Source organism: Giraffa tippelskirchi, chromosome 4, assembly GCF_054371585.1.
Source record: "Giraffa tippelskirchi isolate mGirTip1 chromosome 4, T2T-mGirTip1v1.2.pri, whole genome shotgun sequence".
In the NCBI taxonomy this organism is placed as follows: Eukaryota; Metazoa; Chordata; class Mammalia; order Artiodactyla; family Giraffidae; genus Giraffa; species Giraffa tippelskirchi.
In genome coordinates, this window is record NC_137278.1 from 126,780,434 (window position 1) to 126,804,931 (window position 24,498).

Genomic DNA, 24,498 nt, shown 5'->3' on the forward strand with positions numbered 1-24,498 from the left:
CTTTGAGACCCCATGGACTGTAGCCCTCCAGGCCCCTCTGTCCATAGGATTCTCTAGGTAAGAATACTGGAGTGGTTTGCCATGCCCTCCTCCAGGGGATCTTCCTGGCCAAGGGATCGAACCCTCATCTCTTATGTCTCCTATTGGCAAGCAGGTTCTTTACCACTAGTGCCACGTGGGAAGCCCACTATATACCACAGTAGGTAGCAAATTACCTCCTCAAATGGAGAAGCTTGCCTTTTAGATTTAGCATACGTACAGTTGATGCTTGTCACTCACAAATTCTATATTTGTGAATTTGTCTACTTGCTAAAATGTATTTATAACTCCAAATTAATACCTGTTGCACTTCTGTGGTCACAGTGACATGGAGACTGGTGAAATTTTTTAATTGCTTCATGCACGTTCCCAGCTGAGATTAAACAAGGTGATGCTTTACTTCTTGTTTCCCTGCTCATACTGTAAACCAGTGTCCTTTACATGGTCTATTTTGTGCCACGTTTTACACATTTTTATGCTTTTTGTTGGTGATTTTGCCATTTAAAACCACCTGCAAGCTTAGTACTAAGTGCTGTTTACTGTTCCAAAGTGCAAGAAGGTTGCTATGTGCCTTAATGAGAAAATGCTTGTGTTACAGTTCAGGCATGGTTCATAGAGCTGTTGACCATGGGTTCAATTAACATATCAACAGTATGTATTAAATAAGGTGTCTTTATACAGAAACACATATAAAATAGATTATGTATTGATCAATTGAAAATATTGTGACCAGAAGCTTGCTCTCTATTTCCCCAGGAGTGGTGGTTTGATATCACAAATTCAGTATTGGCAGAGACACTACAGAATCTAACTACCATGTGTAATGAGAATCCACGGCATTATGTCACCAGTCAAGAATTGAATCAGTGACAGGTAATCAGAAACTGTCATCAAATACAAGTTGTGAGTTGCCATTACAGCAGCACATGCCAATGTGAGGACACGGCCCCCTTTCAACACAGCAAATTAACAAAAAACATTAGCAAGGACAGAGGTTTGGGTGGAGAGATTGAGAGTGGTTATGGTTGAGGAGTAAAAGCACTTTCTGATCCAAAAAATGAATATGAAAGCACCTCCCTTTATGAAAACACACAAGTTGGCCAAAAAGATTATCTTTTCCAAAAAGTAAGGAAATAAAATTAAGATCGGCTCCTTTGATTTTCTTACAATGGCCAGTCACCTGGATCTATGTTAAGGATCTATACGTATAGCACTTTTAGTTTACAAACTCACCCCCTGGGAAACCTTGGGAGGAAGAGGCATTTAAATGTTAGTCTGCTAGAAGTCTGAATGATGGAAATGGATTATGTGGAACAACACAACGGATTCTATAACTGACCTAAGGCAGATCTGTAGTGATCAAGCCATTGAAATAGGATATGCTTGGCCTTTATCTGTAGTTCTCTCAATTTAATAATGGCCACCATGTCAGACATAGGGCTTATGTTCATTACTGGATCAAATGTAGCTATATCCACTGAGTCTGCTAAACTTGAAGGCTTCAAAACAAGAAATTTTATATGTGTTTATTAAAAAGAGAGAGGCAATTTATTATATAATTATCAAACATCTGTTCATTCATTTACTCATTCATTCATTCAGTAGGTTGTCCAACAAATGTTTTCCTAGTGTCATTTACAGGCCAGGCACTAGGAAAGAAACAAGGACTAAAGATATCTATCTATATATATATATGTCATGTTCCCTTGTGAATATGTGACACTGACACTGTTCCCTTGACACCGAATTACACACTTTAAAATGATTAAAGGGTAAATATCGTGTTATAGGGTAAATATTATGTTATATATATTCTAGCACAACAAAAAATGAGGGAAGAAAAAGTCATGTTCTCTAGGAGCCCACAGTCAGCTCAGAAGAACTAGATAGATAAACGCTATGGTACAGCACAAAGACTATGTTATCCATAAGTCCAGAGTGTTTTGAGCACAACAATTGAAAATTTACCACTTGCAATATGGAGTTATTTAGCAGAAGAAAGTTTCAAAGTAAATAATGAAGGCATTAAACTTTGAAACAGATAGTAGTGTGTATGATCTGTTCACAATGAACTTGGGTATATTAGAGTAGATACTTAGGTTTGGATGAATTTATGTGACTAAGAAAATTGCTAACATTTCAGTTTTATAACATCCATTATGCGTTAGTCACTCAGTTGTGTCCAACTCTTTGCAACCCCATGGACTGTAGCCTGCCAGGCTCCATGGAATATTCTATGCAAGAATACTAGAGTGAGTAGCCATTCCCTTCTCCAGGAGATCTTCTCGAGCTTAGGTCTCCCACGTTGCAGGCAGATTCTTTACCATCTGAGCCACCAGGGTATACATAATTAAAGGAACATGTATGTATAAAACATATGCATAACTGAAATCATTATCCAGGTGTCATTTCTACAATTTGAGTGTATTATGACAGGGACAGATGAAGACATGAGAGATGTTCTGAACCCAAGAAGAATGTGAAGAAGGGAGAGAATTCAAAGACCCATAAGGAGAATAATGAAGTAGATGGTGAGGTTTTGAGGAATTTGGTCTACAGAAATCAGGCAATAAAGATGAACCTGGGAAAAAACAACCTTATCTGAAGGATTCAGACTTGAACTCTCTTGTCATGATGACTCTAAAAAGGACTTAGAGAACCCATTTGAAAGCTTGATAAAAATTACCCCCAAAATGCATGTCTTAGGTCCTGAGTCTCAGCCTCAAAAATAAGGAGGTTCTGGATAAATAATCCCCAGAAAAGTTTAGAATTTAAATAGAGAAATAAAGTAAATCAAAGCTTTAATGTGTATAAAGCAATTTTGAATTACTGGGATACTCGTATTTGTTATGCTTGAAATATTAAAGCTATTTTGGTAAATTAGAGAATCTGAGAGATTCCTCTTGGGCTTTTGGTTTAAATTGAGTTGACTGATTTTACACCTGTAATTATTAAGTTTAAAAGTTCAATGTAATTTAACTAAGTTCAAAACTATAATTGGAATATTTAAGAGAATTTGAGATTCTCCCCAAAATTAGTTTATTTGCTCTATAAAAGCCAAAAACTAGAGAATATTTTGTTTGAGTATAAATATGCATTTGAGGTACTTAGCTAGGAGCAAAATATATAAGAATATACACATGCTTTAAAATATGTAAGGGGTTGTTATTCATTGAGTTGTATATGAGTCATTGTTAAAGGAGGTTTAATCAGTTCAGTTTGAGTTAATCAAACATTAATCAAGAAAAAAGGAGACAGTTGTTATTTTAGTAGAGTTTATAGACAGAATAAATAGGTTTTTATTGACTTTAAACTTAACAAAAAATGGGTGTTTAACAGTCACTCCAATAAAATACGTTTTAATTTCAACACTGAAGTGATTGCATTTTTCTATCTACAAAAATTTCTTGGGTATTAAAAACCTCCACATTGATTCCTTGCTTTTCTTTTTTGTTTGTTTGTTTGTTTAATTAGTTTATTTATCTATTTTTTAACTTTACAATATTGTATTGGTTTTGCCATACATTGACATGAATCCACCATGAGTGTACATGTGTTCCCCTTCCAGAACCCCCCTCCCACCTCCCTCTCCATCCCATCCCTCAGGGTCATCCCGGTGCACCAGCCCTGAGCACCCTGTATCATGCATCGAACCTGGACTGGTGATTCGTTTCACATATGATAATTTACATGCTTCAATGCCATTCTCCCATATCATCCCACCCTCGCCCTCTCCCATAGAGTCCATAATACTGTTCTATATATCTGTGTTTCTTTTGATGTCTCACATACAGGGTTATCTTTACCAATTAACTGAATACCATATATATGTGTTAATATACTGTACTGGTGTTTTTCTTTCTGGCTTACTTCACTCTGTATAATAGGCTCCAGTTTCATCCACCTCATTAGAACTAATTCGAATGTATTCTTTTTAATGGCTGAGTAATATTCCATTGTGTATATGTTGGTTAATCACAACCAAAGAGAATTTCTTTCAAGTTTTTAATAGAATGAAATTGACAGAAATTTATGTATCTTCTTTGAAGAAATGTCTATTCAGATCTTTTCCCCAATTAAAAAATTGGTTTATTCATCTTCTTATTATTTAGTTGTAAGAGTTCTTTATATTCTAAGTTCCTTATCAGATACATGATTTACAAATATTTTCTTCCATTCTTTAAGATGTCTTTCACTTTCTTGATGGTATTTTTTCTAACACAAATGCTTTAAATTTTGATCAAGTCCAACTGATCTGTTTTTTAATTTCTTTTTTCACTTGTGCTTTTGCTGTTGTATCTAAGAAACTATTGCCTACTCCAATATTATGAAGATTTACACCAATTTTTTTCCTTTCTTTTAGCTCTATCATTTAGTTCTATAAAGTAAGGACAAGATCCAACTTCCTTCTGTTGCATGTGGATTATCCAGTTTCCCAGCACCATTTTTGGAAAAGATCATTCTTTAATTGCCTTGGAAGTGTGGCCGGAGTTTATTAAGAAAAAAACTTCATCTCCTCATATTTCCATAGAAGGAGGGTCCTTCCTCTCCTCTCTTCAAGAAATCTCATGAGGGTGGGCGTGTCTTGTTTCTTCTTCCATCCTCTCATTCTCTCAATTGAGAGAGATACAATTTAGCTAACGGGAAAGCAGATGATGGTTACTTAACCTGATCACATTTTCCAAAGTGGCACCTTTTCAACAGTTTTTAGGATATGTTGTTCAGACAATTGTTGGGACTACAATGAAAAAGATTTTGTTGAAGCAAAGTGACAGAAAGACCCTTAAATAAACAGGGAAGGCGCAAGAAGATTTCCTTTTAAATATCCTCTCCCACAGTAGCCAAGGAGTGCAGGTGAGACTCTGCCACACTGGACCACCTTTCCTTATTTGGGTCATAACATAGTTTGCTCTTGCTGACAACTTGCTCATATGTAGCATGATTTTGCCCTGCATATCCTATTCCTGTGTGACAAAACCACCAGTAGATGTGTCTCCACTCCTTGTTCAATTTCCCAGCTTGCGCTTTGGTGGATAAGGTTACTAGCTTTTTTTCAATTAGGAGAAGGATTTAGGAAACCCCACTTTGGCCTCAGGTTCAAGCTGTCTTCTCCAATCCACCTCTGCCTAGGAGGACGTTCAGTAATAAGTGCCTTGATCCCTTTTTTCATGTTTAAAATTTTGTTTATTTGTTTGTTTATTGGTTGCCCTGAGTCTTTGCTGCCCTCGAGCTTTCTCTAGGTGTAGCAAGTGGGTACTGTTTTTTGTTGTGGTGTGCAGGCTTCTCTTGCTGTGGAGCACAGGCTCTAGGCACACAAGCTTCAGTAACTGCAGCATGCAGGCTCAGTAGGTGCGGCTCTCAGGCTCTACAGTGTGGGCTCAGTAGTTGTGGAGCACAGGCTTAGCTGCTCCCCGGCATGTGGAATCTTTCCAGACCAGGGATCGAACCTGTGTCTCTTGCATTGGCATGTGGATTCGTATCCACTGCACCACCAGGGAAGTCTCAGTGCCTTGACTTCTGTTTGGCTCCTTATCCCTGTTTGGAATCAGATTCAAAGAGGAGGAAGAAAAGGGGGCTTCCCTGGTGACTCAGATGGTAACGGATCTGCCTGCAATGCAAGAGACCTGGGTTCAAACCCTGGGTCAATATCTGCTGAAGAAGGGAATGGCAACCCACTCCAGTATTCTTGCCTGGAAAATCCCATGGATAGAGGAGTCTTGTGGGCTACAGTCTATGAGGTCGCAAAGAGTTAGACACAACTGAGTGACTAGGCGTACACACACACACACACACACACACTTCCACTACAGGGGATACATGTTCAGTTCCTGGCCAGGGAACTAAGATCCCATATGCCACTTGGCACAGTCAAAAAAATTAAAATAAGTAAATAAAAGAGGAAGAAAGAACAACAGGCACTTCTAGATTACCAACATTTTTATTTCACTCAGTTACAGGTTATGTGTTATACAAAGTTGTATTTCTGTTTCATTTTTCACTGGGCTTTTTTGGTTGAGTTGGATTCATATTACTTATTTTATCTTTTTTATATTATTTTAAAAATCATTTATTTATTTTTGGCTGTGATAGGTCTTCCTTGCTCAATAGTAGATTTATTACAATTGTTGGTGTTTTGGTATGCTAAAATTAGCTGATCAACTATTCCTGTGAAAACCAGTTATCAGGAAGAAATGAAACAACAAAAAAACCTTTGAAATGTCATGCTTTAATATTCTCCTTTGGAAATAAAGTGCAAAGAATTCATCTTTCAAAATGATTTTTAAAAGGTAAGTTGTCACAGTTGAGAAGATTCTTGCTCGCACAACGTTGAACATTTATTTTTGAGGGGAAGGGAAAACTGCTGATTGTACAAGTTTTCAGAAGTTACAAAAAGGGACTCTGATAATTACTTTGTGCTATTTGTGAATTCAAGAGATAAGTATGTCCATCTTTATTAAGGAAATAGCACAAGAAACCTTTTCATGCCCTGTGGAGAAGGAGTCCTCATTCTAAATCTGACAGAAGTGAATATAAATTACAGCGCTCACAGCTTCAGAACCGCATCACATTAAAAATATCAATTTTTTTCTGATTTGGTTTCTCTGTTAATGTTATCCATATTGTTTTTACCTTTGTGAGTCCTTTACACATTTCAAATTTTTTTTTTAGTATTTCAAAAGTAATGTATTCAACACAAAAAAATAAGCATACATCCTTTCAGTCTTTTAAAATACACATAATAAGAATATATTTTTCTTTTCTTTTTTGGTTGCATGGCATTTGAGATCTTAGTTCCGCCATCAGGGATCAAAACCATGGCCCCTTCATCAGAAGTGTGGAGTCGTAACCTTTGGACCACCAGAGAAGTCCCAAGAATATATTTTTCTTTGAACAAAAGTGGAATCAAACAGTACTTGCTGCTTTGTCATCTACTTCCCCCCTACACAGGCACTTACCACATTCTCTGAACATCAGAGGGTTTTCTTTTGTGATATTACTTCCCTTAGAAACTAAAGACCATGCATATGGGGAAGAAAAGTAAGTTCCTTATATTGGAAATCTGTGACTGTAAGCATATTTCAGTCAGTTTGTAAATACTATAAGGGGCATCATTTATAAATATTGTTTTATATTAAATAACTAAAAAATGATCACCAGTTAAACAGTGCCAAGATCCCTTGACAACTTAAGTACTGAAGATCACCCCACTCAGTGAGAGAAGCTGTAGCGGCTTGGACCAGAGTGCATGGATTTGCCTTCTTCCATCTGAGACAGACACCAGCAAGGGCCTTCTTACGTGGCATCAAATGCAGAGGTGTGGAAATTATGGGGAGGGAAAGGCACTTCAGAAGGATGTAGCAGAGCAAATAGAAGCAAATAGGATTTGGGGTCCACAGGAAAGAAATCGTGTCTTCTGAATGCAAGCTTGCCAGATTGTTTCCTCCCAAAACAACTACAGAACCAAACCTATGGGTATGCTGTTAAGTCTGCCACAGTGAGGAAGAAGGAGAATTTGAGGACCACTGTCATGGCAATCTGGGGATCAGAAAGCTCACCAATGCAGAGTGAGGCATTTAGGTGGTTTGACATGTAAGAAGTTAAGCAGTCTAGAAAACTTTGAGAGCTGGGGTCTAAAACACCCCTCTTCTTTCATACCAAACTAATCCAAAGCATAGGCAAATGCCAACAATAACACAAGAATCTCTGTGCACAGTATTCAGATATCTGTTCCTCAGCTTATTGTAATCAGGATTCTACTTCAATCTGTCCCTGAAATGGCTCTTGTTGAAGTTACTACTAATCCCCATAGAGACAAACTCAGTGGATACTTTTTACTTCTCACTTGCTTGGCCTCCCTGAAAGGCTCACCCTGCTACCACTCCCTCCTCTTGAAACTATTTTCCTTTATTTTCTGTGTAGTTTTCAATTTCAGGAAATAAAATCCCCTCCAGCTATTTTGTATATAATTATAAAATCCCTGAAAGAGCAGAAGTGGCAATCTCTAGCTGCTCCCAGAACACCAAACTGACCGGCCAGGGAGGCTGCTGCCTCTGCAACATCAGGAAGGTGCATCCAGGGAACTGCCACCGGGCTGTTGGGCTCAGGAGCAGTGAACTGACACTGTGTCCTTGGAATCTGGAAGCTGCCACAGTTACATCTCAGTATCCATGACTGGATGATGCAGCACCATTGTGGGAAAACCCAATTTCTTCATGATTTTGCTTGCCTAAGCAAGAAGAAGGTTTTCCCTTATTTCCATCTTCCAAATCTCACATTAATGCATCTAACTGATGGCCTTAATCCAGAAATCCATCTGCCAGGATGTCTGGAAATAGTTTTCAGCTTTCCAGCACCTGTGGTACACTACAGGGAGAGGGGAAAGGACACAGAGCTCATCGTGTCCACATGGTTCTCCTCCTACCTGGTTACCTGACCATTAAGTGTTGGCTTACTTGCCCTCTTCTTTCCTTATTCTACCTACTCTTCCTTAGCGATTGATTCTTCATCTCAACACACAAGCCAAGACAGAAACAGTCCTATGACTTCTGCCTCCCCATTAACTTGTACTCTCATCTATTTTCCATCCTCACTATGTTAGTCCAGTCCACAATATCTTGGCTAGATTAGTGCAGTAAGCTTATGACTGATCTCCCCACACTATACACCCAAATATGGCCCCAGCGATAATCGGTATAGAAAAGTTCTCAACCCAAGTGAACACATCTTTCTTTTTGGATATTCAGAAATGTGCATGGGCCTTTGACTGATGGTATAACAGGCACTTATTGATAGTTTGTGGGGACAAGGGATGTGTTTTGAAATGTGCTAGGTGGTACTGCATAACCAAGAGTTATCCGGTCTCAAATGCCATTTAGTGCTCTCTCTAGAAACAAGGGTTCATAGATCCAGGATTGCATGGACACTAAATTTCAAAAAATATTGGAAACCAAAACAAATTGTAAACTTTAAATTTCACTGAGTAAGTATATCAAACAAAATTACCACCATCTTTTGCCACCATTGTTTTATGAGAGAAGATAATTAATTTTTAAAAATGTGTATGTAAATGTTTATTTTGGCTTTAATCATAATAGCCAAACACTGAAAACAACTCAAATGTCCAACTGGGGAAAGGATCAAGTGTGGTATATCCATACAAGACAATACCACTCACCCATACAAAGGGAGAAACAGATATATACAATAACATGGATGACCCTCAGATACATTAAACTGATCAAAAGTAGCCAGAAGGAAAAGAGTGCCCATTGGTTCTTCTTGAGTGAATGATTCTCCCTATATGAAACACTAGAAATACATATCCAATTAACAGTGACAGAAAGAACTGACTATCTGGGGCCAGGAACAGGGAGAACTGACTGGGAAGGGACACATGGGAACCTTTAGGTGTGTTAGAAATTATATCTTAATTGTGATGGTGGTGGTTACACAGGTTATATATTTGTCAAAACTCATCAGGTATAAACTGAAAGTGCATGATTTTACTGTAAATAAATCATTTTTCAATAAAGTTGATTTTTAAAAAATATAACCACCCTTATGCCCATTAGGATGGCAGGTTTTTTTTTTTTTTAAAGAAACTAAAAAGTGGTGGTGAGGATATACAGAGAAATTGGAATGTTTGTATACTGGTGGTGAGAATGTAACATAGTGCAACTGCTATGGAAAACTGTAGGGTGATGCCTCAAAAACGTAAAAATAGAATTACCATATGATCCAACAATTTCACTTCTGGGAATATATCCAAAAAATTGAAAGCAGGAACTTGTAGAGAGATTTGTACACCATTATTCATTGCTGCATTATTCATAATAGCTAAAATATGGAAATAATCCAAGTGTCTACCAACAGATGAATAGATAAAATATGGCGTATGGAATATTATTCAGCCTTAAAAAGGATGGAATTCTGACACACATGATACAACAAGGAAAGACTTTGAAGACATTATGCTAAGTGAACTTAGACAGTTACAAAAGGACAAATACTGCATAAATCCACTTATATGAGGTACCTAGAGTAATCTAAGTCATAGAGATATACCTGCCTCCTGAGAAATCTGTATGCAGGTCAAGAAGCAACAGTTAGAACCAGACATGGAACAACAGACTGGTTCCAAATTGGGAAAGGAGTACGTCAAGGCTGTATATTGTCACCCTGCTAATTTAACTTATATGCAGAGTATATCATACAAAATGCTGGACTGGATGAAGCACAAGCTGGAATCAAGATTGCCAGGAGAAATATCAATAACCTCAGATATGCAGATGACACCACCCTTATGACAAAAAGCAAAGAAGAACTAAAGAGTCTCTTGATGAAAGTGAAAGAGGAGAGTGAAAAAGTTGGCTTAAAACTCAACATTCAAAAAGCGAAGATCATGGCATCCAGTCCCATCATATCATGGCAAATAGATGGGAAAACAATGGAAACACTGAGAGACTTTACTTTTTTGGGCTCCAAAATCACTGCAGATGATGACTGCAGCCATGAAATTAAAAGACACTTGCTCCTTCGAAGAAAAGCTATGAGCAACCTAGACAGCATACTAAAAAGCAGAGATATTACTTTGCCAACAAAGGTCTGTTTAGTCAAGGCTCTGGTTTTTCCAGTGGTCATGTATGGATGTGAGAGTTGGACTATAAAGAAAACTGAGCGCCAAAGGATTGATGCTTTTGAACTTTGGTATTGGAGAAGACTCTTGAGAGTCCCTTGGACTGCAAGGAGATCAAACAGTCAATCCTCAAGGAAATCAGTCCTGAATATTCATTGGAAGGACTGAGGCTGAAGCTGAAACTCCAATACTTTGGCCACCTGATGCAAAGAACTGACTCATTGGAAAAGACCCTGATGCTAGGAAAGATTGAAGGCAGGAGGAGAAGGCGACAACAGAGGATGAGATGGTTGGATGGCACCACCGACTCGATGGACATGAGTTTGGGTAAACTCTGGGACTTGGTGATGGACAGGGAGGCCTGGTGTGCTGCGATTCATGGGCTGGCAAAGAGTCAGACACGACTGAACAGCTGAACTGAAGTCACAGAGATAGAAAGTAGAATGGCAGTTGGCAGAGGCTGGGAGAGGGGAGAAAGGGGGGATTGTTTAATGGGTACATAGTTTCAGTTCGGCAAAATGAAAAAGTTCTGGAGACGGATGGTGGTGATGACAAAGTTGCACAACAATGCGAATGTACTTATGCCACTGAAATGCACATATAAAAATGGTTAAGATTTTTTTTTAAAAAGTTAAATACAAATAAACAAGTCAGCATATGCTCCTTCCAGATAAATGGACCTATCTGTGTTCAATAGCTCGATTCTTTGGCTCTTTTTCTAAGACTACGTCAGAAGAGAAAAATAACACTAGAATAATATGAAAACCAATGTCCTTATTTGTCTCAAATATTAAAATAGTGACTATTTTGCACTTACATCTTTGTTCTGTGCTATGCATTTCATTTGTTTGCACTTCACTTTGTAGGCCTTGACTAGCTTCCTGGCTTCTTCGGACACAGTATTGACATTGTGGAATGTCTGAGAAAGATTGTAAGCTGTTTTCAGGTGACATGGCTCATAAAACCCAGGGAGATAAGATAACTTGACATAAAGACACTATTTATGCAAAAATTATAAAACTTAAGCATATGTGAGATAACCATGGTGATTCTAAAGAGTAACATAGTTTTGATGCCTGTCCCCAAAAATAAAGATATTTTATATGTGTTCATACATGTTCTGTAATCTGTGTACCATTAACACAAATGCACTCAAAAATTTAAAAAGTGTCAAAGATTTTGATCAAAATCAATCAAGATAGCTCACTGCTTAGCTACATGAAATTGGAGATAGTAACGTTTTGTCTCACCTCTTAAGAAACAAAAGCTTTAGCCTAAAATTTCTCAACAGAGATTTTGTGCAAATGTGAAAGGGTTATTAAGTTATTCTGAGCCATAGATTTAACAATGCTCTAACATCTCCAAGTTCCTTTGGAATGTTTATATGCTTAAAAAAAGTAAACTTAAACTGACTTATTATATTTCACTTTAGATAAAACAAATATCGCACTGTTTTAAAGAAATCATGGATTATATAAATGCAAGCAGTGCAACTGATTAAGACACCAGAAATTAATTCTCCAAAGCTCAGGAATCATGGCCTTAGAAGAAACTAAGTGTTCTTTTTACTCCTACTTCTACCATTCTAACTTCTCCTCATCCCAAACTTGCAGTTATTTCTCAGATGAGGTCAATAAACAGACATGGAAGGATTTTTAACTAGCTAAGATGCCAAAATCCTTATTGATTAATAGAAATCACCAGGCAATACTAAACTATGAGTCAACATTGTTCTGCTCCAGTCTGTGCTGAGGTGATAACATGAAGATGGTTAATGAAACTGCTGGACCTACCGCCTCAGGTAACTGTGGAAGAAAAGTTTTGCATTTTACGGGTGTCAGAGATAGACTTATGCTTTGGGGATGCCATTTGTAGACCAAGGTGATGGCAAAGTGCCCAGAAATCTTCATGTAATGAACTTATTCACCTAGGGGCAATAAAAGGATTGTTAATTCCTGCCCAGAATTCTCATTCTCATAATTCAGGTGGAAATCACAGGCATTTACATGATGCACAGAAGGAAATTTCAGACCAATATTCACAAACAGCTTCAGTCTAATTCCATTAAGTCAGAAGTGAGGTTTAGGTTTTGGTACTGCCAATTCATTGGTGCTTGATTTATTGAGAGAAGAAAGAGAAGTGGGGAGAAATTATTTGGAATTAATGTAATTATGAAAGATTCATTTTTGATTGTAAAAATGCTGGGTCAGTTTACAAGTACTTCTGAGCCCTAATTCTAGTCTGAGACACAGACAATCTCGCCCATAAGACACACTTGGTAACATCTGATTCCTTTGATGTTGAGAAAAGTAATTTATGCCTGCCAAGTCCTTAGAAGTTTTATGAGCCTTAATATTATTGTGAAACTTATTAAAGTTGGAGGTATTTTATAAGTGAGAATGGAAATCTAATGACAAATGAACAACTTCTTAAAGCTCAGATGAATATCTGCAGATTTGTTAGAGCAAATTTAAAAGGCTTGCTACAGATGAAGTGTCCTAATTGAGTCAGTTGCATTAAGCATGCAAGGACCTTTATTTGATTACAAGTTATACTCCCTTGCTTCCTGAAGGCTGCCAGCTGGAGTAATTTGAATTGAATAATCTATCCCATCACAACCCTGAATTTTTTAGAAAAAAAGAGTGAGGAAACCCTGACTCCTGACTGTCAGGAAGCTTTCACATACAGGCTTACCTGGTACAGTTTCTTTACCTGCTCTTTACTTCCCTGACTCTAGAACTGAGCAGAACCTCTTTAAAAATAACTGTCTAAATAGTATATATAGGATGATACCATGGATTTTGTAAATCGTGTAGGACAGACCTGTCCAGTAGAAATACAATATGAGCCACATAAGTAATTTAAAATTTTCTAGTAGTCACATTAAAAAGAGTAAAAAGCAGGTGAAATTAATTTTAATAATATTTTATAGCCAAATATATTCAAGAATTAACATTTAAGTACATAATGATATAAAAATGATTCATGATATTTTACATTCTCTCTTTTGTATTAAGTCTTTGACATCTTGGGTGTGGTTTACATTTACAGTGTATTTCCAGGTTCCATAACCATGGATGGCTGTGGCTGCCATACTGGACAGCATAGCTCTATATGTCTGTGGTGCTACTGAGGTTGGCTGTGCAGGACACCACCAGCACAGCATATGCAATTGCCCTGGATGCAAAATGCAGTCCATGCGCACACACACACACATACACACACACACACGCACGCACGCACGCACAGTAGCTATATGTAAACAGAGAAAGTCTAGCCCAGAAGTTTCAGACTGATAGCTCAGAAATGTTTGGTTTAGTATTCTCAGAGTTTGAGCTAATTGCCCACTTTAAAATATCAGGATATTTCATTAAAAAAACCTGAATTTATGACTTCTAAAAAAATCATAAAATAAAGCAAGCCTAGACCCATAGTCTTATTTGGCAAGTCTTCTGGCCCCGCATAAAGGCTGCCCCCTTTAAAATGTTTTTTTAGTAGGCATGAAATGCTTTTCTAGTAATAACTTTTTAAAACCACTGCTGCTAAACAACGACAAATCCATTTTAAAAAGGACCAAGTGAAGAACTGAAATAAAAATTTATCAGATCAACTGGCTAGTGTAGACCACTAAACTGAATAATTCAGACCTCTTAATCCTCATACTCCCAATAGTTTATTTTAGAAACTCAAAGTAAATGACTGTTATAGAGTAAAAATGATCAAAATAATGATAATTTGTAAAATAATACCCAACTTTCAACTGGATCGTCAAGTTTTCCCTTTGGAGGCCACATCCATTCCCTCACAGTGGTTCCTTTTTTGCTGAGCATCATGCCTCCATCTTGATTAAACATCATTGATATTACTTGGCTATGAAAAAGACAGAAATATGTCTCATTTAGAACAAAAAAATTCATGGACTCATTGATTTGGCTGAGATGACAGACATCATCAGGTTACTTTTAAGAGTACAGGACTCCCTTCTATCACATTCCTGGTGGGTGGTCACCTTGCCTCTGCCTGAATATCTTCCTTGAAGGGAAGGCTGACATATACATCTCAGCTGATCAAAATTTCCCTTCTCTGAGACACATCCTCTCCCATTCACCACCCTCCATCTAGAGAGTCGTGGAAATGGGCTCTCCAGCCATGATTATCACACCATGTGGTCCCGATGCCTTGGCTCTGGCTGATTGAATTGAGTGGATAGCTGACATAGAACTGTGTTGCAACTGGATGCAAAAATACATATACAAAAGGCTGTGAGGAAGGTGTTGAGCACAGTGCACTCAAAGGACTGATAGAAAGCAGTGTGGCTAGGGACTTCCCTGATGGTCCAGTGGCTAAAACTCCTCGCTCCCAAAGCAGGGGGCCCAGGTTCGATCCTTGGTCAGGGATCTAGATCCCCACATGCTGCAACAAAGAATTCTAATGCTGAATAAGACTCATCACAGCCTAAGAAATAAATATTAAAAACAAAAACAGTGTGGCTAGAGTCCAGAGTGGTGCAAATAAGGCTGGAGTGATTGGCAGGTAGGGACTGGATATGCAGGTATTCCTATGCTGTATCTTGAATTTTATCTTACAAGTAACAAATCATTCAAGGGTTTAATAACAAAGCAATGAGGAGACATGATCAAATAGATTGGGGAGGAACCAAAGTAAACACTGGGTACCAGTTAAGAGGTCATATCAGTGGTCCAGGAGAGAGGATGGCAGCTTGGTCTAGGGTAGGGGTGAGGGATGGATACACATGCATATATTCAAGAACCATCTAGATTTGGAAAGATAGAATTTGTGTGGTGAAAAACAGGGAGGTGTCAATTTTATCTTCCCTATACTTTATATGTCTATTAATGCAGTCTAGCATTTTATTATATTATCTTTTCTGGATGATAGCATCACATTATGTGTTCATGTCTAGATCATCTATGTGTCTTCCTTCTTCTCAGCATAGCACCTGGCACAGAGACAAAGTATAAATTGCACTGATAAAATGGATTCAATTAAACAAATACATAATGGGCAATTATTAAATGCAAGATACTGTTTAGGGACTGTTAGGTGTCTAGTGATGCTCAGCATGAGGTGATCTCACTACACTCAGGAGATTTTCTGTCTCGTGATTATAATTATCTTGATAGATTACATTTATTTGGAGCCTACTATGTGCCAAGCCTTAAATACACACTTTTATTTTTACTTATTTATTTATTTTTGGCTGCACCACCCAGCACGTGTAATCTTAGTTCCCTGACCAGGGATCAAACCCATGCCCCGTGCATTGCAAGCAGAGTCTTAACTACTGGTCAAGGCAGTGTTACATAAGGGTTACAAACTCTATAGAACTAGACTGTTAAAGGTATTGAACCTAGCTCTTCCATTTCCTAATTGTATGAACATGGGCATGTTTCTCAACCTTTCTGTGGCTCAGTTCCCTTGTCTTAAAATAGCGATAACAACAGCACTCACCTCATAGAGCTTTTGTTAGTACTAAATGATCTAAAATATGTAAAGCACTTCAAACAGAGCTAGACAGCTTGTAAGTTTTCAAGAAGTGTTGCTTTTATTAAGTCTCACATAAGTCTCACAAGTCCATTTATAGCCATTATGGTTTCTCTTTCCCAGATGAGAAAACAGAAGCTGAAGGATGTTCACAAAATATCCACAGCCTAATGTGAAGTTCAATAGAGAGGCTCATCATCTAATGAAAGAATAATAGTTCCCTGTATAAAAGAAGTGCTTTGGGCTTAATCAAATGCGCAGTCTAACAGGTGGGCTGGAGGGGCAAAGTTACAAGACCAGTGAAAAAATCAGAAATAGAAATCCCATGCCTTGGACACCTAGAGAGCATCGCTTTCTTGAATAGCCTACCCTCTCACCCTGGGCAACCCAGCCTGAGCTGTTCTCATTTCTGTGAGGCGTCTCATCATGCAGCGTAGGAGGAGCTCTAGCTAAAGCAGCTGTCCCTTGCTGGCACAGGGCTTCCCTGCACACTGAATCCTGGCAGCAAGGGTCCCAGTCCACACTCCTCTCTTACTCATCTTCCTGCTGATGCAAGCTTCTGAGCCTTCTCACCAAGAATCCCCTTTGGTGGGATGACAGATGTGCAAAAGGGGGATTGGTTTAACAAAGACCTACTATATGGCACAGGGAATTCTGCTCAATGTTATGTGGCAGTCTGGATGGGAGGGGAGTTTGGAGGAGAATGGATACATGTATGTGTATGGTTGACTCCCTTCACTGTTCACCCAAAACCGTAACCCTGTTTGTTAAATACAAAATAAAAGTTTTTAAAAATTGCAGTAACAAAAAAGTAATGTAACACACAGCATTTAAGACATATAAAATTCATAAAGCATAAAATGAATAGCCATATCCACTGCCCAGTTTACTAAATAAAAGATTACCAAAAGTAAAAAAAAGAAGGGGGAGAGGACTAGTTTAAAAGATCACTAACAGATAATGAATTCCCTTTGGAAGCAACTTTTTTGGTTTGTTTTTGCCTTCTCTTTTTCAAAGCCTTAAGTTCTGCTAAAAGCAGACTGTACCCTGTGCCAAGGAATGGTCTGTGGTGCCCAGGATGAAATTACACAGGGGCAGGACTTAGCCATGAGGCATAGTGTTTTGGGCTTCTGTGAATTCCCAAAATACCACTAACAGATGGTCTTGTATTAATCTGCTACTGTTATCAAGGAAGACAGGGAGGGGATGAGGAAAGGGACCACTCTAGAGGGGCAAGTGGAGGGAAATTATCTCCTTGTTTGTTTTGCATATATAATCCTCATCTTGGACATTTAATTTCATGTAACAAATATTCAGGGGGACATTTTCTTGGCATAAACTTCATTCTTGGGCAATACTAAAGTCTGACCAGGGCACTGAACATTCTGGCATCTGCCCAGAAAGTGAAGACTTGGGATGTACTTTTATTTCAATTCTAACTTTGCTGACTTGTAAATCTATTAGTCTGTCTATAAGTTAGCCCAAAATGAGATCTCAGAAATCACATGGCCCACCTTTGTATCAACCACTATTTTTTTTATTATAGCTTTTATTTTTATTTAATATTACTTAACTGACAAGGGGAATTTTTTAAATATTTCATAAAATTGTTGTGAACAAGGAATGTCAGGTTTAGGTCCAATTTTTTTGTATGCAAAAGGGAAATAATAACATATACTTTAACTATGCAATATTGGGCAGAAAAATTATATACTAATATTTTGAGGGGCTTCCCTGGTGGTCCAGTGGTTTAAAAACACACCTTGACATGCAGGGGACATTGAATCGATCCTTGGTCTGGGAAGATCCCACATGCCGCAGAACAACTAAGCCCATGTTTCACAGCTACTGAGCCCACCCACCTAGAGCCTGTGCTGCACAGCAAGAGAAGCCACAGCAATGGGAAGCCCTTGCACTGCAACTAGAAAGTAGCCCCTGCTCGCTGCAACTAGAGAAAGCCCATATGCAGCCACAAATATTCAGTACAGCCAAAAATAAATAAATAAATAAATAAATATATATTTTGAGCTCTCAGATTCCTTGAACATCCTAGTAGTTTATATTAGTATACTGTAGAGGATTTTATGGAGTTTATCACTATCCTATAGGCTTAGTTAGATCTTCTCAGCCAATTCATTATTTCCACACTGACCAAAGTGTCATTATATATTATGCCTCCTTTAGGTGTACCCGTTTGGACTATATGCCAATACTAGGACAAACTAGCTCCCATAAGGGAACTCTGTCTCAGAGTTATTTTTTTTCTGGGTGAGTTATACGTTGTATCACCTAATAGGGTTTTTTGTGAGAGACAAAATTAAACAAGATATACTTCTGGAAAGTGGAGGGGATCAAAACCAGTGTCATTACAATATATTATCTAAAATGTCCAGTTTTTAGTAAAAAGATTATCAGACATGCAAAGTAAAAGAAAAATGTGATCCACACACAGGAAAAAAAGCAGAAAATAGAAACTTTATTTAGGGGGCCCAGATGTTGGATTTGTCAGACTTTAAAGCACCTATTATGTTTGTAAAAACTAAAGGAAAACTTTTTTAATTAAAAGAAAATATGAGGCCTATAATTTATTCAAATAGAGAATAGCAACAAAGAGACAGAAATTAAAAGCTAAATAGACATTCTGGAATTTAAAGTACAGTAGTAGAAGTGACAGATTCAATAGAGGAGCCCAACAGCCTATCTGAGCTAGCAAAAGAAGAAATCAGTGAACCTGATGACAGTTCAGTAGAGATTATCCAGTCTGCAGAACAGAGAGAAAAAAAAAGTGAATAAAAATAGAGTCTGAGAGTCCTATGAACACTATTAAATTCACTGACATACATACATGTGATGGGTGTACCAGAAAGAGTAGAGAAAAATGGGCAGAAAAATAAAAATAATAATGGCCTAAAAGTCTCAAGTTTTATGAAAAACATTAATCTGTAAATCAAAGCAGCTCAAAAAATTCCAAGTCAAATAAACTCAAAAGAGATTCACACCTGCACACATCAGAGTCAAACTGTTAAAACCCAATGATGAACAGAAAATCTTGAAAGCAGCAAGAAAGCAATTAGACAAAGAGTAAAATACAAATGGGCCTGACATATAGTAGGTGCCCAATAAATATTAGATATCTATAAATTTAATCTTCAAGCTTATAGGAGAATCAACCAGTATCCTTGAATAATAAAGGTATATAAAAGAATGAAAATACCAATCCAACTTCAAGAAAGCATGATTTCTTGGCTATTTTTCTAATAGCGAGGATAATTAGGCGGATAGTATCCAGAGTCTAGGCCAAAAATAGGCAAACTATAACCTGCAGGCCAAATATGGCCTGCTGCCTGGTTTTGTAAATAAATTTTTATTAGAGCACAGCCATGCACATTTGTTTATATGTTGGCTATGGCTGCTTTCATGCTACAGTGGCAGAGTTGGTAGCTGCAACAGAGACTGTATGGCCTGCAAAGCTTAAAATATTTACCATCTGGTCCTTTAGAGAAAAAGTTTTCCAGCCTCTGGCCTAAGTACTTCTCCCTTGTTCCCTCCACTGGGTCCACCAGAGCTTTGGAAACCCTACTGTTGCCATGCTCTTTCCTACTGGATTAGACTTTTAGAGATTGTGGCTCACGCAAATCAAGTTCTATCTGCTCCACTGCTGGTGGCACACTCAGCATTCAATCTCTACCTTCTTCTTCCTTTCTAACAAATTCCTGTTCATTTATTTCTTCACTGCTCATTCAGTCAAATCCCATTTACAAGGGTAGATGCTGAGCACTCTAAGCCCACGGATGCGTGGCTCCCTTGCATCCCTTTTGGTCAAAATGTATGCCTGTGACTAAACTGACCTAAAAACACTGAAAGGAAGGCCTCACAGTTTACTGAAAAAAGCTTTTTTTCTGTTAGACATGAAAAGGATCATGTAGCTAGTGTCACCAGGATGATTACCCTGGAAAAAAGGATGCCTAGGATAGCCAAGTGGAGAGATAAAAATAACCTGGGTCCTTTATGATGTCACTGAGCCCTAAATTATACTGTATCCAGAGCCCATCCTATCTCCAATTTAAAATGGTATTTTTCTGTTACTTGCTATATCAAAGCATCATAATTATATTTTTAGCAAAAAATTTTGATTATAATTTTCATGACTGTCTCTCTTAAAATCCTGTCTCTCCCAGCCACCCCATCCCCACCATCTTTTTCCCAATAATCTGACACAAATATTTCCAAGTCTTGTTCACTCACTCTTCAACCACTCAACAAATATTTATTAAACATTCACTATATACTAGGCTTCCCTGGTGGCTCAGTGGTAAAGAATCCACCTGGCAATGGAGGAGACAAGGGTTTAATCCCTGGGTCGGGAAGATCCCCTGGAGAAGGAAATTGCAACCCAAACCAGTATTCTTGCTTGAGAAATCCCATGGAGAGGAATCTGGCAGGCTACAGTCCGTGGGGTTGCAAGAGTCAGACGCGACTTAGCAACTGACTAAACAACAACAACAACAAAAAATACTAGGTACATACTAAGTGTTGAGGGGGGAGCAATGAATAAGAAAGATACAGTCCTTCCCATAATAAAACTCACAGTCTAGTTGCACAGACCCAATAAATAAAAGTTTAATTTCAGTTTGTTATTGGTGCTAAGAAGAAGCAAAGTCATTACTTAGAGTAACAGAAAGAGGATGGGTTTTTAATTTTTTTTAATGGATGGTCAGAAAAAGTCTCTTTTGGAAAACAGTCTGCAAGTTCCTTGAAAAGTTAAACATAGATTTATCATAGAACCCAGCAGTTCTACTCTTGGTATCTATCCAAGGGAAATGAGCCATAATGTTCACACAAAAACTTGTACATGAATGTTCACAGCAGCATTATTCGTAAGAGTCAAGTAGTAGAAACAACCCCAATGTCCATCAACTAATGAATGAGAAACAAAAGGTGGTATACATCAATACATTCAATGGAATATTATTTGGCCACTAAAAGGAGTAAAATACTAGTACATTGATGCAACTTGAAAGCCTTATACTAAGTGAAAAAAGCAAATCATGAAATACCATGTATTATATCATTTAATTTGTATGAAATTTCCAGAATAGACAGATCTACACAGGCAGAAGGTTTATTAATGGTTCCTAGGATTGGAGGGAAGGGTAGGGAATGATGAGTGGCTGCTAAGATTTCTTTCTAATGTAATGAAAACATTCTAACATTAGATTATGGTGATGGTTGAAAAACTCTGCAAATATACTAAAACCCACTGTATTGCACATTTTAAATAGGTAAATTTATGGAATGTAGTTTTTCTCAATAGAGCTATTTAAAACAAAAGAAACAATCTCTCCTAGGAGTGACATTTACATGGAGACCTGAAAGATAAGAGGAAACTAGTCAAGCAAAGAGCTGGGACAAGAACTTTCAGTCACAGAGAACAACAGTGTACAAAGGCTGTAAAGAGAGACAGAAGGTCAGCAAACAGGAGGGTGAATTATAAGAGATGAGTCTGAATAGGGACCCGATCAGAGAGGGTCTTCTGAAACTCTCAAAGTCATCAAGTTCCATTCTGAAACATTCATCAGGCAGTATAATCCTTATGGAAGACAGCAAGTGGAGAACTATTAATTCCAAATGCTATCGCAGCAAAACACCGAATTGTGAAGAAAAGAACGTCATTGAGTTCTGAAAGGGAGAAGTGTTTAAAGCAACACTCAGCCTATAACTGGGGACATCCCTTAAATCACTCTCACCATTGTTATAAAGATCAATTTCTAGAAGACATTTGCAGAATTTTAGCAAACACATGAAGAATTCACATCTCCTGAAAGTTCATAATGTGGGGATCCTATGGAATACCAAACAGGAACAGAAATCACTAAAGCAACATAAATACAAAATTCATAGTGTTTGAACCTGGTGAGTACTTGTAGGTGACATACTTACAACATGAGCCAAAATGAAGTGACCGATCCAGGTTTGGGTCATTACAGGATGTATAAAGGAATCAAAAGGTGATGCAGAACTTCAAGGAGAATCTAAAAATATCTAAACCAAAACCAGGAGAAAAAAGATGACTAAGTCTTACAAGTTTCATCAACACCCTTGAGAGGAGGGATTTGTAGTTGAGACTAATGTTAGCATGATCATTCATCTTATATGTACTTAACACTTCTCAAATTCTACTATACACGATCAATCAAAATAGTATTGAGAATGGAGAGAGAAGTAACGATTTATTTTGCAGCTTCTCCCAGGAGGAGTAGGAGTCTATTCCCCACCACATGAATCTAGGTTGGGCCATGTGACTTGCTTTGATCAATGAGTCACTGGCAAAGATGATACTAGGGGAGGCTTGCAAAATGCTTATGCACTGGGATTCATCTTCACTTTTGCTGCTTTTGGAGTTCAGTCACCATGTAAAGAAGGCTTTACGTGAGCTAGCCTTAGATACTAGAGACACGTGGCCCAGTTGCCCTGATGCTCCAGCCAGCCAACTGCCAGATATATCTAACTCTAAAATCCATGCTCATAACAACATTATTATTATTACTACTAATATTATAATATTACCATTATTATAGCTATGCTAATAATTGCTCATGCAATGTATACTCAGTTCTAGACCATTCTTTCCACATGTTAAGGATTGGAAGGGGAAAAAGCATTGGAATTAGCGTATGAAAACTGACTTCAATGTTTTCCTCTATCATGTGGACTTGGGAAAGATAACCATCTTCTTTGAACTTCAGTTTGGAATTATATCTAGTCACAGGGTTAGATACCATCACCAACTCCACACACATGAATTTGAGTGAACTCCAGGAGATGGTGAAGAACAAGGAAGCCTGGCATGCTGCAGTCCATGGGGTCACAAAGAGTCAGACACAACTTAGAGGCTGAACAACAGGGTTCCCAGGAAAATTAAATAACATGAAAAAGTGCTCTCTCAACTTAAAGTGACACATGTTTGCAATTAGTAGGGGGGAGATGTTTTAATCAAGTTTACCAGCAACAATTTCCAAAGACTCTAACTTGTACCAGCCCTGGAATTTCTAACTAATTAAAATACATTTCTTCTTCATGAAAGCAGTTTTAGTTTTCCACCTAGTCTGCAGTGTCACAGAATACAAAGTCCAATTAGAATGCCATAGAATTACATGGTGTTTCCTGACTTTTCTTTTGAAACTGTTGAACTACTAGGGTTGGGAGAGGAAAAGACTTTGAAAGTATGTGCTTTCTCAGCCTTTGAAATGCTTCCAGATTCTGTCATCTTCTTTTCATCTCAACATCAAAGTTGGGAAAGGCTCTTCCACACTGAAGGCAGGTGTGTGCATGCCACTCAGTAAGATACTTTGCTGCCTCATTCATCTCTCTCTTTCTCTATTTGCATCTTGAGAATCAAACATCAGTCTTTTATTTCTTTTAGCTCTTAGCTAACCTGTACTCTATTTGCTGGCAAACTGATGACATATTTTGACAGGTGATTTGACTCATAAAAGCAGCCAGGGAAGGGAAACAAGGAGAAGAGGCTTCACGAGAAGCTAGTCAGCACATACGAAATGCTGAACATGGCAGAAACACACAAAAGCATATTTACGAACTGGCTTAAAAAAAGCGTGAGGGGAGTTTCTTGCTCTCTGGATGACCTGTCAACTTCCATTGTCTTGAAATCAAGGGAACACAGGAGGCTCAGGTTGGTGCTCTGTGATGACTTAGAGGGGTGGGATGAGGGGAGTGGGAGGGAGGCTCAAGAGAGAAGGGATGTTAGTCACTCAATCATGTCTGACTCTGCGACTCCGTGGACTGTAGCCGATCTTACTCTGTCCATGGAATTCTCCAGCCAAGAATACTGGAGTGGGTTGCAATTCCTTCTCCAGGGGATCTTCTTGATGCAGGGATTGAACCCAGGTCTCCTGCATTGCAGACAGACTCTTTACTGTCTGAGCCACTAGGGAAGCATATATAGCTGATTCATGTTGTACAGCAGAAACTAATACAACATTGTAAAGCAATTATCCTCCAATTAAAATTTTTAAAAATATGGAGGCAGGAAAATATGTGATTGAGGATCATTCAAAAAGTTGAAATTCAGCTAATATGAAAGCAATATGGTAGCTTAGTTCACTGAAAGGCTACATATCAATAAGCTACAATGTCAATCAATTTCTAAAGCTCCAAGGGCCAAAAAATGTTTTTCTCAGCCCACATTTCATGTTTTTTTTTTTAATTTGTTGTATTTGTATATTTACCTTTGTGCAACATTTTCAACTAGATGCTTTAAAGTGAGTCACCAACTAAATTGAAACTGAGCACATCGAAGA

General features: G+C 38.0%; 1 protein-coding gene across 17 annotated transcripts in view; it reads right to left on the reverse strand.

Annotated features, from left to right (window-relative positions):
* The window catches only part of LOC145546168 (uncharacterized), a 135,667-nt gene that overhangs the window by 53,501 nt on the left and 57,668 nt on the right, over positions 1–24,498 (reverse strand). For 7 of the 17 annotated variants that reach the window (XR_014082596.1, XR_014082603.1, XR_014082616.1 and 4 more), the window contains 2 exons: positions 22,121–22,222; positions 13,681–14,545 (listed from right to left, as the gene is read on the reverse strand). Coding sequence is in view for 2 of the 17 variants with exons in the window: in XM_081592229.1 (XP_081448355.1) it covers positions 1,379–1,538; positions 11,493–11,594; positions 12,469–12,585 (379 nt within the window). In the remaining 15 variants the exon portion in view is untranslated. Of the gene's footprint in view, positions 1–1,378; positions 1,539–11,492; positions 11,595–12,468; positions 14,546–22,120; positions 22,223–24,498 lie in introns of those variants that run through there. The other 10 variants (XR_014082606.1, XR_014082610.1, XR_014082604.1 and 7 more) reach the window with 7 other exon arrangements.